Source organism: Diceros bicornis, chromosome 7 (genome assembly GCF_020826845.1).
Source record: "Diceros bicornis minor isolate mBicDic1 chromosome 7, mDicBic1.mat.cur, whole genome shotgun sequence".
NCBI lineage: Eukaryota > Metazoa > Chordata > Mammalia > Perissodactyla > Rhinocerotidae > Diceros > Diceros bicornis.
Genome location: NC_080746.1, coordinates 7,436,108 through 7,452,018, shown reverse-complemented (window position 1 = coordinate 7,452,018; position 15,911 = coordinate 7,436,108). Strand labels below are relative to the sequence as shown.

Here is a 15,911-nt window from a genome sequence, read left to right as displayed (position 1 = left end):
AACCATTAATTGTGTTTGAGTCACATTCTCTGAAACACGAACATACCGAAAAATCTTTCTCAGCAAATCCACCAATCTTGGATTTTTACTTTATGAGCTGATAAAGAGACAATTTAGCTTCTCCAAAAGATTCAGAGCTGATTCCATCTTCGGAGTTGGGTCCCTAGCTTCTTCTACAAGGGACATTTCCTCCTCTCTTGCTTCTCTCCTAGGAGAGGTCAGGACGTGGGAAGCAAGGGGAGGAGAGGAGAAGGCAGGGTGGGCAAGGTGAGGGGTGAGGGCAGGGAAGGGACCCCACTTACCACCACTGCAGGACGCGCTGCTGGATAAGGGGCAGGGCCACTCACTGCAGAATCCACAAAGTAGCTCATCCTGCTTCACCACCTGCGTGGGAGAAAGTGTCACTGAGCTACTGGATACACCAATGTGTGGACTAGACACCACAGAAGGATTAGAACTGGGAGTCCCCTTGGGAACCGTCGAGTTCACTTCTTTGTGTTACAGAGAAGGAAAGTGAAACTCAGAATAACAACATGACCGACCCCCCGCATAGACAGTGGGGCAGACCTCAGACAGAGGCAGTCCCCTGACTGCAAGGTAGCATGGATCATGGATAGCCTCTGCATGCTGCAGACAATAAACAGTAAGAGTCTACAAAAGATCCTTTTGTAGAGTTCCTGAGCAGGGACCAGGTCTTGAGGGTCTTTTTCAGTAACATCCCCATCCTTATACCACACTCCCTCCACCTTCAATCAGACCTGGCGCATAGCAGACACTCAATACACAGTTGTGGTGAACGTTAATTGATGAAGGAATAAACAGAGAAAGGATTGGAGAGAAGAAGGATGGAAAAAGCTTTCCTGAAGAGGCGTATTAACTAGGACTCCAAGACAAAGGTAAATAGAGAGAAGCCCTGAAAAAGGGATTGAGCACTATTTATCTTGAAAAAAGGAGAAAAACTATTTAATAAGTCCTGTTGAGACCTATTATCTACATTGGAAGTCTGAATGACAGGAACACTGGAGGAATGTTCTGGCTGAGGGGATTTTCCAGCTAGCTATCACTATCAGGAAAATCATTCATATAGCAAACATTTCTGTTGATCTAAATACTCTCGGAAGTACATTAGTTCACACACTTTCATAAATTCAGTATTAAACACTAAAAATTAAAAAATGTCTTTATTGAATGATTTAGAAGAATAAATTCCTAGATATATCAGAGGCCAAATTCCTATTGTTAGGAGTGACATTTTAGTTTCAACTTAACTGCTTTCCACTGTGTGTGTGTTTGTTCTTTTCCTTTATTCTTGCTAACATTTAAAGCCACTGACACACTTCAAGAAAAATAAAGAGCATATTGAAGCTCAGCAATATAACATTATACTGACAAATGGCTACCATCACAGACAACTAATATCATACGGTTGAGAAGTAAGTCAAAACCTTCTGAAGACAACTTATCCCAGGACTGTGCTTATTGTTTTTAACTAAAACTTTACCTTTTTATGATGTTTTTCCCCCAAAAGTAGAATGCAGCCAAAATAATATAATTTTTTAAAAATAAAATAACTAAGGGTAGCTAGGCTACATTAATCAAGATTTTGTTCTCTAGTTTTCCGGGGATTTGATCTCCATGGCAGCAAAATGGCCCCCAGGAAGAACTCCCCGGTGGTAAAACTGAAGAATAGAAAAGGATCAAAGTACTCTAGTCCAAGGACATGCTAACATCTGTATCGGTGGTCACCTCTGTGTCAGACTCTGCGCTGGGCCCTGAGCATGAAACAATAATAAGGTGCGTGTGACATAAGTCAGGCTAGACTCATCCTGACCGTACATTGTAAGGACAGTCTCAGGGAGCTCAATGTTCCCTTCCTACTGAAGCATTCCTTATTTCTAACCTTAAAATCAGTTTTAAAGTCCTAATGAATCATCATTGATCCATACACCCTTACTTCAGAGTTTTTGATCTACTCGTGGACAAGACTTAAAAGTCAACAACACAGGGCCGGCCCCCTGGCTTAGCAGTTAAGTGCACGCACTCCGCTACTGGTGGCCCAAGTTCGGATCCTGGGCGCGCACCAACACACCGATTCTCCCACTATGCTGAGGCCACAACCCACATACAGCAACCAGCAGGATGTGCAACTATGACATACAACTATCTACTGGGGCTTTGGGGGAAAAAAAAGAAGGAGGATTGGCAATAGATGTTAGCTCAGAGCCAGTCTTCCTCAGCAAAAAGAGGAAGATTAGCATGGATGTTAGCTCAGGGCTGATCTTCCTCATTAAAAAAAAAAAAAAAAGAAAAGAAAAAGAAAAGTCAGCAACACAGATTGTGTCACACAATGGATTACGCGTGATCAGATTTCTAGGGAAAAGTTGCTCATCTCTCCAGGCCCTAAATGGCAACCTATACCTTTGGGAAATGTCCAGGTGTGGGGAGTACTGCTTTGTGCAAGTCTTTCAACCCTTCAATTTCCTCCAAAAAGCCCCACGGATCCCCTGAGTCATCACAGACCTCAGTCATTATTCAACAAGCACGTTGAAGGCTTCCTTTGTTAGGAACTTGTTTATTCATTCAGTAAACAATTACTATGCACCCGCTATGCGCCAGGTACTGTTCTGGGCACTGGAGACACACTGGTGAACAAAGATCCCTGACCTCATGGACCTTACACTCTATCAGACTCAGGACAAAGCTGGGAAAGACAGGGTCTCTATCTCCAGGCAATGGAGAAGACAGACTTACATATAACTTTAATATAGTGTGATGAGTAGTTTACCAATAATATGGAAAAAAATGAGTAGACAATTCTGCTGGTGTGGGGAATAGGGAATCATGGAATCTTGCACAGTGGGAGTTGTGACTAGGGCCCTATGAATCATCCCTAGACTCCCACAGGCAGCGAAAGACCTTCACCCTTTTGAATTCCTATTTTACTTGTGTGTTTGTGAGAGAGAGGACCTCTGGAATTGGCAGCCTTGTCCTGAAGCCCAGCTCAAAGGCACCAAGAGTTTCAGTCTGCCAGCCAGACAGCTCTCCTCCTCATAGCAACAGTCCACAGAGCTTGGAAAAAGGTCCAAGGGAAATATGTTTTCTCTTTCCAATTGACAGAGGGAGGGAGGAAACCTGTGGCCCCACATATGGTGCATTCTGTGCTGGGCTGTATTCTTGAAGCTTCGTGCTATATGAATGACACTTCCCTTGGGGAAAAGCCCTTCGCCCAGAGAGGAAGCTGAAAAGAAGGAGTTGCCAGGGCTCTCAAGGGCTCTCATCTCAGGAAATAACTCTGGGACAGAAATGGATTACTGCCGTATTATTTTTTGGAGAAAGAAAAAAAAGAACCCGCCCTTTTTCCACTTGTAGAGTGTGACACAGAACAGCTGCTGTAGACGTAAACCCTTTCAGAAAAAGCAAAAGGAGTGATCTTTTTTTTTTTTTTTTTTTGACTTGTTGGCCAAAGAGAATTCCCTCCCACATGACAGCTATTTGAACATCAGCTTGACCAACTTTTTTGTCTTGGCATTCTAAACGTTTATTACCAAAATACAAAACAACTGTGTGATTTAAGATTTACTCCCCAGCCTAGAAGCATCCACAGGCTTGCCTAAATGTAGAAATGATTTGAACACTTGGTGGCAGAGAGTTGTGAAGAGCTGAGTTCATTTTTCTCAAATGGGACCCACAATGCCCGAGCAGCAGAATAAATGTGTCTGAGGTGACTTGGTCTTCAGGAGGCGGCCGAGCTCCCATGTGGCCTCCACGTCTGTGCTCCCACTGGGCGGCATCCATCACCAGGCTCCGCTGCACTCTCCACTCCTGTAACATGGAGCTGCCCGTTGTTCCCATGAGCACACAGTGGGACTTATCCCTTCCCTGCCCTTCTCATGTGGTCACCTCTGACAGAAATGCCTGTCTGCCCTCCTGCTCCTCAAGACTAGCTAACTCCCTCTCCTCAAGCTGTGAGGCTCATCTTAGACCTTTTCGCTGCCAAGAATCCTTCCCGAACCACCCCTCCGCCCAGCCAGTGCCAGCTGCCCCTTCTCTGTGTTCCCCACATGCTTTTCTGTCACTGTGCACAACATGCTTCCATTTCCCTCTCCCACTAAACTCTGAGCAAGTTGAAGGTGGGCACTATGCCTTCTTCATCTTTGTATCTCTGGAATTTGACAGACAATGGAGCATAATAGCATTTGTTGTTTTTTTTTAATTAGTGAATGAACGAATGAATTGGTCTCACAAGACTGAAAATGTAAGAGGTAGATCAGATGTAAATACATTTGATTCTCAAATCAGAGAATCTGAATAGATTGCAAAACGGGATAAAGATCCACTTGAAGTAATAGGTTTGTTTCATGATCCATCTCTAAGGAAGAACTGTCCCCTTTATTCACTAGCCATTTAATGTCACCTTATCAAAGAAGCCTTTCCCACCACCCCAAATCAACAGCAGCTCCCTGCTGTGACAGTTAGCTCCTTGTTTATTGTCTCCCTCACTTCCCCCCCATTAGAATGTAAGGCCCTCCAAGGCAAGGTCTTGGTCTATTTCTTCACTCTATCCCTAGATCCTAGACAAGTGTTGGTTGGTAGCTGGCACACAAATCATTCTTGAGTATAAGAGTGTAAGTTGGGAAACTGGTACACACCCTCTCACTCACTTAAGCCCTCTTTTCACAGATAAGGAAAAAGACTCAGGCAATGCGGTTACTGGCCAAGCTGAGACCCGACTCTAGGTCTTCAGCCACCTTGTCCTGCACTTCTCCATCCTCACCACCCTGGATTTTGGGGATAAAAGTGAGTAATCTGTGCAGAGGACAAAAAGGTAATAATTTGGTTTAGGTGGGTGTCTTGCATCCAATAATGCACTTTGAACTAGTTTTCTGTGGGACTTGGGGGAGAGCTCTATTCTTCATAAAGCATGTGACCACTTCTGGAGCTTTCCACCCTCCACAAGCCTAGTAACCAGGCCAGGATCTGCAAGCTGAGACTTCTTTTCACCCAGGTCTCTCCAGGGACAAGTTGAGTGATACAGAGAATGAAGAGAGCCTGGGGAGTTAGAAGGGGGTTTCAGGCCAAGGCAGCAGAAGAGCAGGAAACCCCAGAGAGACAAGGCCTTAATGGAGGGTGCATCCAGTTCGCATCAACTCTGCCCTGCTCGGCTGCATTGCTAGATGATAACTGTGACACCAGTTAAGGGTTTTTCATTTTCGGTTGTGCGCTCTTCAAGTAAAGACTATGCCTTTAGATAAATAACCCAGTAAACTACACTTTAAAAAATTTTTCTTTCGAAAATAATTGTTTTTGCCAAAATAATATACATTTATTGAAAAAATTACAAAATACAGAAAAGTCTACAATGAATGCCAAAATCAGCTGAAATCTCACCACCTGGAAATAATTGTACTAATATTTTGTTCAGCATTCTTCTGGGTATTTTCAATGTGTCTATACACATATAGATATGACATACATACCATAATTTTACCTTCACAATATTATTTACTACATGCTGTTTTGCAACCTGCTTTTTTCATGGGCATTTGACATAATGCCGTGGAAATTGTTCTATGTCAACAAATACAGCTCTGCATCCCAAAGTATACAGCTGCCAAGTATTCTATGGTATGTATGCACTATACTTTTCTTCATGAGTCTCATTATTGTCAAATTAATTTGTTCCCAATTCCTTGTCATTATAAAAATTCCTAAAATATTTTATATTCTAATTATATGCCTAAAGGTGGTATTGTTGGGACAAAGAATGTGTATGTTCTATATTTGAATTCAAATTAACAAACTGCCTTCCATAACAAAGAAGCCAAAATGATACTGCCACCGACAGAGGCATTGTGTTTTAAATTTGACCTTAACCTCTAGTCTTCATGTTAGCTTCATAGGTCAAGAATTATGGCTAAGCTGTATCCTGGGTATGAAGATCGCACAAGGGGAATACGAAAGTGCAAGAAAGCTGTGACAGAAAACGTAGATAATGTAGTGTCTTCCTATTTTTTTCCTCTTTGAAAGCTATACAAAATAAATAGATTTGCAATTAGCATTTCTACTAATATCAACAATTTAGGATTCCCATCAATTTATACAAAAAGGATAACCTCTTGGCCCGGAATACAGGAGAAAAAGAATTTGGCTTCCAAAAGAACTAGGCATTTAAGGGAACTTCCCCAAAATGACAGCACCTTTGCCAAACTAAAGTCAACACTGTCATCCATGTTATCAAGGGAACATGTTTAGTCTGCAGTGGATAGAGTTTTAGTTTCTTCTTTCTGAATGCCATATAAATCTGTTTTTAAAGACTCAGACTGAGTATTAACTCTTTCAGGAAGCTTTCTCTGAACCTCCTAGGCAGTTAGATGGGCATCCTCGATCCTCCTCCATGGGAATTACTCTCACAATGTACCTACCAAAGTTCGTAGAACTTCCTGTATACGTGTCTGTTTTTGCTCCTGAATCACAAGTTGCTTGAGCATGGGGCCCGTGTCCTTTTAGAAGGCACATAGTAGACATGCAACATGTTTGTTGACTAAATTAAAGAACCTCTACATGAAACAGAGTTAGTATGTGCAAGAGTTATATCTCCGTGCCTGAGTATATCCAAGAGAGTGAAGACATCTCTGAGACAAAAAAAGAGTCACCACCTGTGATGACATGTGTGCATGTGCAAGCCTGAGGTCAGACTTCTCTAATGTTAACTACAAGCAGGATCGTATTTTTCTCTGAACTAACAGATGTACCAGATTGATGAGTTTGTCTATTCTCTTCCATCCTTTTCTTTCTAATTCCTCTGAGTAGTCCATTTGTATTTTTCAAATAATTTTAGTAGATCTGTCCCCTGATCTGGCAGTGTATCAAAAGCTACCAAGTCCAATTCTCCAAAAACTCAAAGTTAAGCATATTTAGATAGCTGGAAATTCCTCACTCCCCAAAGGAAACTTCGTAGTTACAATGAGTAGAAAAGAAAAATGGTTAGAAGAATTGAAGATGGTTTCTCTGTCTCACTCCTAAATCAAAAGAACCTCATTTTCTTGACTGAGCATTCCAACGTTACAGTAGTAAACATTTCGTCTTATTTGAAGTAGCCAGCACTCATCAATAAAGGTGATGTTCTGATTTATGTGCTATTGGCTTCTGTGTTTTAAACTAAATTCACCAACTCTCACTCAATTCTCAAAGCAACTCACAGTATAGTTAACATCTCAGTCTTGTTTCTCCCCAACTTCACTGGTAATTAGTCCCCAACCCTTACTTGAATAGAGGCCTGACAGTGACTCATAACCATCTCCTATTTCTCTAAACAACCCCCATCTCCTAATTAAGCCTAACACTTTCAAGTTCTGTATGAATTGACAGAGCTCAACTAATCTTTCTTGGAATACTAAAAGTGGAGTTGTGTTATTATAATAGTACAAGAGTATATTGTTTTTTCCTTCCTCAAGGAGTAACTCACTAATAACTCCTGAGAAGAAGAGAGAATATAAGGTGGTTTTGGTCTGCTGCACCATAGCAATTAGGAAACAAGGAGTGCCTCATAGACTATTTTATGTTTCCTCCTCGTGGAAACAAATCCCTCATCATCACATTGCTGGAATGGCATTGTCAACAGTGGGCAGAATGGTGGTGCCTCTCATAAACATTAAGGGAATACCTTAAAACCTGCCCACTCTTTATGTCCAGGAATTTTATGAGCACCATGCTAATCCAAGTCGCTGAAACTTTTCAGAAACTAACACTGTACTTTTTCTAGTCAGTCAGCCTTTATGTGAGAACATCCTCTAGAAGACTAAAGGAAACATTCAATAAAATGTTTTACAGTAAAAGTGGCCACAGCCTTGTCTTCAAATCCCATTCCTCAAATCCTATATTTGACCATAAAATTCAGCAAATGATCACAGTTGGCCTTCAGATGTACTCCAGTGCCATGTGCATAGTAGGTGCTTCATAAATAACTGAATAAATAAATTAGGATTTTTTTTATTAAGAAACTAGAAACAAAAACGAGTAAACTGGGGGAACGATGTTAAGTATGCTTTGCTGCACAGAGACAGTTGTAACAGAGGTCATGGTATACGAGATTCTTGGCCAAGTCAAAGCCAAAGAAGGGCCATGGGACTAAAAATATCACTCTAACCCAATGATTGCTGCCAAAGAAATCCCTAAAGAGCCTAGAATTTTAAATAATTACTTTTCAACTCATAGTGTGTGGAGCATGTCAAATATAATCTAGAATTTAGATATGGTTCTGACTTGTAAGAAGCTCTCAACGAAACTGAGAGACACCATAAATAGAGATAGATATTGAGAGAACAATGACAGGGCATAGGATAGTTTTAATAATGCCCTTTTAAAATTGAACTTAAGGACACCAGCTGCCTGATATCTCTCAAATCCAGCAAGCAATTTCTTGGACTACATCTGATAGTGATTTTCATGGTGGAGTTCCATTTGTTTTATTGCCCAAACTGTAAGGTTCAGATTTCTCCATATAATGCTAAACAGCTTGCTGGCATTCTTCCATAAAGAAGGGTGTTGCAAATTTAGTGAATTTTGGAGTGGGAAAAAATTCATCAAATCTGTCCAGGTTTTATTTGAATAAGCTGAGCCCAGAAAGGTTGTGTTTAGCAGAGTGTTGAAGAGCTCTGGTAGTCACAGACTGTGGGTTAACCTGGATCTCCTTACTGAGTCCAGGGCCATGGGCAAACGTCCCAACCTCACAACGTCTTGGCTTCTTCAACTATACAATGGAGATAACAATCCCAACCCTTACAGGCTTATTGAGGGATTATATAAAATAAGTACTTAACAGGGTGCTTTATACATGATAAAAATGGTCAATAGTTAGTAGTTATTGTTATTGTTATTTTATCACAGTGCCTGTAATTAGTAAGCATTCACTATTTAATAGGAATGTGGTTTTGATTAATTATTATTTTTACTGCCCAAGGTGGCAGAGGTTATTTATTCATGTATTGGAGCTAGAACCTAGATGGCCTAAATCCCTTCTTTCTTTTTCTAAAGGACTTACATTTAAATCCACAGAAAAAGATTCCCTTCCATAATCACAGGTTGAGTAGCAATAGTCAAGAATTTCACAGGAGAAAAGAGCCACCATTTCTATTGAATGGTGGTCTGTTTATACCGTTGTTATGCATCAAACCAAGAAGTAGGCTTTTTCTTTACAGTGGGGAACAAACTCACTGAAAAATTGCAGAGCACAAATGAGGAAATATTGCAGTTTCCTGGGTTAAACCGATGGCTTTTTGATATAAATGTCAATCTTTTGTGGAGTAACACTTTAGCAACTAGATATAAATATAGGGAAGTAGTAAGCTGCTCCAGAAAACATTGCGAGAGTTTTTTGTGTGTGTTTGTTGTTGTTTTTGCTTTTGCTTTCGAGCAGTGCTTCCCAAACTGATATGCATAGGAATCACCGGGCATCATGTTACAATGCGGAGCCTGAGTCAGCAGGCTGAGGCAGGCCTGACGCTCTGCATTTCTAACAAGAGCCCGCTGGTGCTCCTGCTGCTGGCCAGAGGACCTCGCTCTGAGTAGCAAGGCCGTGTCTGGGCTAACCAGGTTAAATTCAGGAGTGATTATAACAAGGCAGGTGTTTTGGTGGCAGAACCCACCGAGGAACAGGCAAGAAGACCTCTGTGCCGAGGCTGAGCGGAAGTTTGATTTTATCTTAGCTGCACTGCAGGCCCGGCCAGGGAGAATGTGCAGCTCAGGACTTGTCTGTCCCTGCCTCTCAAGCCACGTGCCACGATGGCCACATCTGACAAGGCTTCTTGCTTTTCCTAAGAAGCCGTGGTTTTAGTTCTTTAGCCTCTAACATCAAGAAACTGGCATGGCTGCCCTCCCCTCCTCGACAGGAATCCTTTCGAATCACCGGAGGCACCAAAAGATGATTAAGGAGAGTAATTTGCTCTATACTTTTCACAATTTTAAAGGACTCAAGTATTTTGGAAACTCGTTGTACTATGCTTTGCAACTTTTTATGCATCTGAACTTATTTCAAAATGAAAAGTTAAAAAGTTTTTAAAATGTGAAAAACACTAAAATCCTGGGGTTTTCTACTTTTTTTCACATCTCTTGAAAATTTATAGATTTTACTTCTCCCCAATGAGAATATTTCCTTGATATTTGCACTAAAAATTCGCTGCTTTTCTTTCGTTTCAGTAAATACTATCCAAACTGCCCCTTCTAAGTTCTTGAGACAGTACCAGCCCTTGGTCAACCAGAATATCAAATCTACCTTCTTTAACAAAAGCGATCAGAAACACCCTTCCCTCACTGCTCTGGATACCATGTTTTTCCATCTGAACTCCCAAAGCACTCAAAGACTGTATCACATCGCTTAATAATTACATTGTCTTTCATTTTTAACCTCTTTTCAGGTAAGATTTTGTCTCCTAAAATAAATTAATTTAAAAAACGGAATTTACGTATTGCTCCTTCTGCGTCCCTCACACCCCCCAAAGCAAGGGTGGGCACAGAGTAGAAATTCAATCAGTATTTGTCACAAGAGGGATTGAGGGAGAGATTTACTCATCCACTCAACTGGACCTTCTGGCCTTTCTTCAGAGTCAGTATCTTTCTAACAATGAATAATTAATCCACAGATTCCCTTTTAGAAAATAGGCCTAATCCATAGTATTCTCCCAGATAAAGCAAATCATCAGTCTGAGCAGAAAAATCCAGCCTAAATTTGTGAAGTGTCTCAAAGCTACTGGGGCCCCTAGGAGACACAATTCCAGTCACAAGCTCTGGACTCATATTCCTTTGGTTCTAATCAGGTCCCACCACTAACTAAGTTGTTCACATCACCAAGCCTCAGAGTCCTCATCTGTCACATGGGGAGAGCAAGAGTGCTCGCCTCCAAGACTTCACTGTAGGCTAAATGGAGTAGTCCGTGCAACGCACCTCGCAAGGGCCCTGGAACACACCAAGTGATCAGTAAATGCCAGGGATTATTACTCTTCCTCAGGTGAAGTGGAGAAAACCAGGTGTTATATCCAGAGAATCATCTAGATTAAACGATTGAGTTCCCTAAAGCCACATATCCAGAAGAGCAGGGACAGCGGAGATGAAGAGGCAAAAAATGGGTTGCCTTCATATCTGTTTCCCCAGGATTGAAGAAATTCACAAGATTTGCCTCAAATACCACTAAATTGCTGCATACCACATTTATTTAGCTCAAATACTAAATACTTTTTGATTTCCATAAAGAAGAAAGAAAGAGGGAGAGAAGAGGAGAGGAAGGAGGGAGGGGAGAAGAGGAGAGAGGAAGAAAGGATGCCCCAGCTTCTGCAATGTAACCATTCCTTCTGCTGTTTGGTGCAGAAATGGGAATTTTGAATGGGTAATTAGAATAGGAGAGTTGCTGTGGAAAACAGATTTGTTCACCAATAAATAAAATCAGGAGGTACAGCAGAAATCGAATTCTCAGTAAGACATTTGGCAGTACATCAAGGCTCTGTGCGCAAAGAGAGACATGTCAGTGCCAACTATTTGTTTCCATAGCATTTATTTCATTTGTTTGCCTTCTGCCTCACCTTCCCCTGGGCACCTGACCCACACACCCAATTTTACAATATTACTTCAGACTGTCCCTCAATCCTATTGACACTTCTATTCTTCAAAGCTCTACGCTATTTACTTCTATTCTCTCATCTTCGTGAAATAGGCGAGGCAAAAATCATTACTCACATTTTAGAGATGAAGAAAATAAGACACAGTCATGTTAAATAAGTTGTTCCCAGTTACAAAGCCCATCTCTAATAGAACCCAAGTGCACATGCCTTTTCCCGACTCCAGCTACAGTGCTGGTTCCAGTTCTGCCCCTGCTCGCCTTTGAACTCCATTATAATCTGAGGCAGGCAACTGGCCCAGGGCCACACTCTCAACCAGTTCCCCAAGGCCACAGACAGGCAGATGTGGAAGAGCTACAGCCTTTGCCCTCCGCCAGGCTCTACTCTTGGACCTCCGGGCGCCTCTACCAACTAGCACCTTGGAGTAAGGAGCCTGTAAGTCAGAGACGCCCTCTCTGTAATCAGACTCTGGGCTTCTCACATCCTCAGCAGCAGAACCAGGACGGAAGAGGCTTGTGTGGCTGCCTTCACTGTTTGTTTTTTCACTACTGAGTTGGCAAGGATGGAAGTTGTTGATTTACAATTAAAAGCAGCATGCTTCTTCAAATATTAATATTAATAACTACAATGCTGAACACATGAAAAGGTCTTTTCATCTTCAAAGCACTTTGCAGACATTAACTCATTAGCTCTCCCTTCCCTCCATTCAGGAACAACAGGTAAGGAAGACTCTCAACAGCAGTGGTGGCCACCCAGTCACCGTCTGTGAGGAGCCCATGCCTGCAGAGGCAAAGGGTTTTCTCTTTAGGTAAACAGGAGGCGATGTAATTCAGAACCATAGCCAGTGAAACAGTCGAAGTGTCAATCATTTCACAAATCAAATGAGGCTGCCAGGCTTATCATTTTAGAATCTGTATTTCCTGTTGTTTAACAAATATCTCTCTTCTCAGTTGCCCAGTAATGGTATGAAGTAGGAAAAAAAATGGCCAGGAGATGGAAAAAAAACAACAACGATAACTTACCCAAAAGGTAATAAGGAAAACCTACATTCAAATGCCTGGATCTCGGTAACCCAGCATCTTTTTGAACAATTCTCCCACATGAAATGCTACTTTAAAAGAGGGTAACAGAGGCGTTTTAAGAGTAGATGAGAAGCCACCGACAAAGTGGAATTGCTGGGTAAAACCACGGGGGCAATGGCCACGCACAGCCCCGCTTTTCCACAGCACGGCTGCTCGCGGTGGACGGAAGAAATGCGCCCCGACTCGGAGACTCCCCCGTCCCAATTGCAGTCTGGAGGGCAGGTAGAACCTTGGAGAACTGTGGGTCACAAGACAGAGAAAAACACCAAAAAGGCTAGTTTGGCTTGCAAAATTCAAACCTGTAGCAATGTCCTCTCTATAAAAGAAATTCCTTAAGCTGCTAGGGAAAAAAAGAAAGAAAAAAGATGTAAAACAATAGGTTTGCTAGGAGGGAAAGAGAAAAAAAGAAGGAAATTTCTGTGTTTAACTATAGCTTTATTCCTTTGGAACTGCTCCAACATGCGAACAAAATTCAGAGTTTCTGACAAGTATTCTGAAATATAGAATACTTCAGGGGAAAGAGTGAAATATAGTCTTGATTTCAGATGATTCGAACTAGGCTAGGAAGTATTTTTGAAAAACGTTATGAAACTATTGAATGGAAATATAGAAAAATGTGGAAAGAGAAAGAGAAAACCGCTTGTATCCTGAAGGTCCCCATCAATTTACCGATTAATTCCACAAAATGAAAAAAAAGGGAAAAGGAAGATGGACTGCAAAGTTTTAGGCAGAAACTCACACCTCACTTACTACTTTGCCGGAGAGACTGGGTGAAGAATAGGTCCTGAGTGAGCTTCCCTCAAGGTCTGTGGTCTCTTTCCTACTACCTGCGGGAATCCTCTGCTCCGTGGCGAGAGGATGCAAAGACCATAATGTTTCTAATAGAGCTGCCTCCTTAAATTGGGGGGGGTGTGGTCAAGCCCAGGAAAGCTGGAAAAAAGGCAGTGTTCCGCCGGCCCCTGACACCACGAAGGCAGCCACTAGGACAGGCTCTTCAGTCTACATGGAAAAGCAAGTAATGTTACTAGCTGAGGTAACACCAAATCACACCTTAATTTCTGTCATTCAAATTATCCTTCAATTAAATATAAGTCAGCCCTGGGAGTAACGGGGAGGGAGACAGCAGAAGGGAACCAGCTCAGTGGGATAACACTGAGTCTCCTCCTTTGCTGATGCATTAGATTTACTCTTGTGAATATGTGAATATTCATGATTCACATTTCTTGACTTTCTCAATGCAGCCTCTTTTAACCTAGGCAAGGGGTCAGGAGAGGGCGAGGACTGCCCTAGAAACAGGCAGGGAAGGCCATCGGAAAGCAGGATTCTACCACCCAGTCACCTGCCCAGGCTTCTTGTTTCTCTCTGTTAACCTGATGTGAAATGTAATATTTCCTAAGGAAAAGAAAGGAGTCATATGGAGGGGAGCTGACCAAATAAGGAGTTGGGATTTCTGAAAAGTAAAACTAAAATACACTTTTCATTTAAGTCTGATTGTAGGTGACCTCTAAAATAAATTAGTTTTGGGGCCCTGATTCATAGTCTATGGTGCAGTCATAAAAGGCAGAAATCTTCATACATTCCTCACTTAGAGAAAATGTAAACATGTAAAAATCTAGCATCTGTTCTAGGTGAAAACGTACAGCATCTTGTATTCACATATTCAGAACCATGGTACTGAAATGCTACAGTGTAAGGTCACCTCTACGAACAGGGTTATTTCACTACAGAAGTTTTTTTTAAAAAGTCAGTATTTGGCTTCTTAATTTAAGACTTTTATCCTGAAAGATTCTATTTTCTTTGAGGAATAGACGGGAGTTAAAATTTGCCATGGTTGACTCCTTTCCTTTTCTAATGAAAATAAAATACTCAACTTTGAAAGTCTATGAAAATCTAACAAACGTCACTCAGAGCAACATCATCATTATCCTTCATTGTATAAAGCTGGCAGTGCAGTTAAGATGGTGGTGTAATTAAAACAAGATTTTACTGCTCATCTTTTGCCTTTGCACAACAACACGGCTCAGAAGAAAGGAAGAGATAGTACTATTGGTTCAGTTTTGTTTAGTAACCGTCTGCGCCGGACACTGTGCTAGGCACTAAGGAAATAACCAGTTCACACTGTAGTGGGAAGACAGACACATAAGCAACCATCTCAACAAAGTGCAATGCATGCTGTGAGCAAAGTCTATGAGGAGAGCACAGAAGCTTCAGCCTGCCCGCTATGGCCTGGTCAGTTCCAGCATGCTGCCCCATTTAAAAAGCCCATGCTCAATTAAACCAATCACAACTAATTATAATTGTATTCATTATGTTTGCAAGAGAATTAAAAAAACAATGTAGAGAAGACATGGATTCTTGCCCTACACAGGTGTCCACTGTGAGGACTGACGAGCTCTGGAGTCGGGAGTTGTCTACGTAGAGTTCACGTGTCTACAGTTACAACCCATTAGCACCTTAGCTCCACCCTCTGCCACTACCTATGAGGGTGTTGAAGAAAGAAAGCCAGACATCTGAAGAGTGCAAAATAAGCCACCACTGCTGGAAATTGTCTAGAGAATGCCCAAGAAAGCAGTAAATTTTGTTTTAAACAGTATCTTCAAAACTATAGCATGAGTATCCACATGCAAAAGGATGAAGTTGGGCCCTTATCTCACACCATAGACAAAATTAACTCAGAATGGATCAGCGACTGAAACTTAAGAGTTAAAACTATAAAATTCTTAGAAGAAAACAAAGGAGGAAACTCCATGACATTGGATTTAGCAATGATTTATTGGATGTAACACCAAAAGTACAGGCAACAAAAGAAATATAGATAAGCTGGACTTCATCAAGATTAAACACTTTTTTAGGGGCCGGCCTGGTGGCACAAGCGGTTAAGTGCGCATGCTCCGCTGAACGGCCCAGGGATCGCTGGTTTGGATCCCGGGCGTGCACCGATGCACTGCTTGTCAAGCCATGCTGTGGCAGCATCCCATATAAAGTGGAGGAAGATGGGCATGGACGTTAGCCCAGGGTCAGTCTTCCTCAGCAAAAAAAGAGGAGGATTGGCAGATGTTAGCTCAGGGCCGATCTTCCTCACAAAAAAAAAAAAAACTTTTTTACATCAAAGGTCACTATTAAGAAAGGGAAAAAGCAACCCACAGAATGGGAAAAAATATTTGCAAATCCCTGATAAGTGATTAATATTCAGGATGTATAAAGAACTCTTACAACTCAACAA

At 41.7% G+C, this 15,911-nt stretch overlaps 1 protein-coding gene across 2 annotated transcripts in view; it reads right to left on the bottom strand.

Moving 5' to 3' along the window:
- ETS1 (ETS proto-oncogene 1, transcription factor) overlaps positions 1–13,499 on the bottom strand; it is a 125,849-nt gene extending 112,350 nt beyond the window's left edge. For both annotated transcript variants that reach the window (XM_058544823.1, XM_058544825.1), the window contains exons 1-2: positions 13,439–13,499; positions 303–384 (exon numbers count right to left, since the gene is read on the bottom strand). In XM_058544823.1, coding sequence (XP_058400806.1) covers positions 303–371 — 69 coding nt within the window. In that variant the 5' untranslated portion in view covers positions 372–384; positions 13,439–13,499. The remainder of the gene's footprint in view (positions 1–302; positions 385–13,438) is intronic.
- Positions 13,500–15,911: the final 2,412 nt, after the last annotated feature.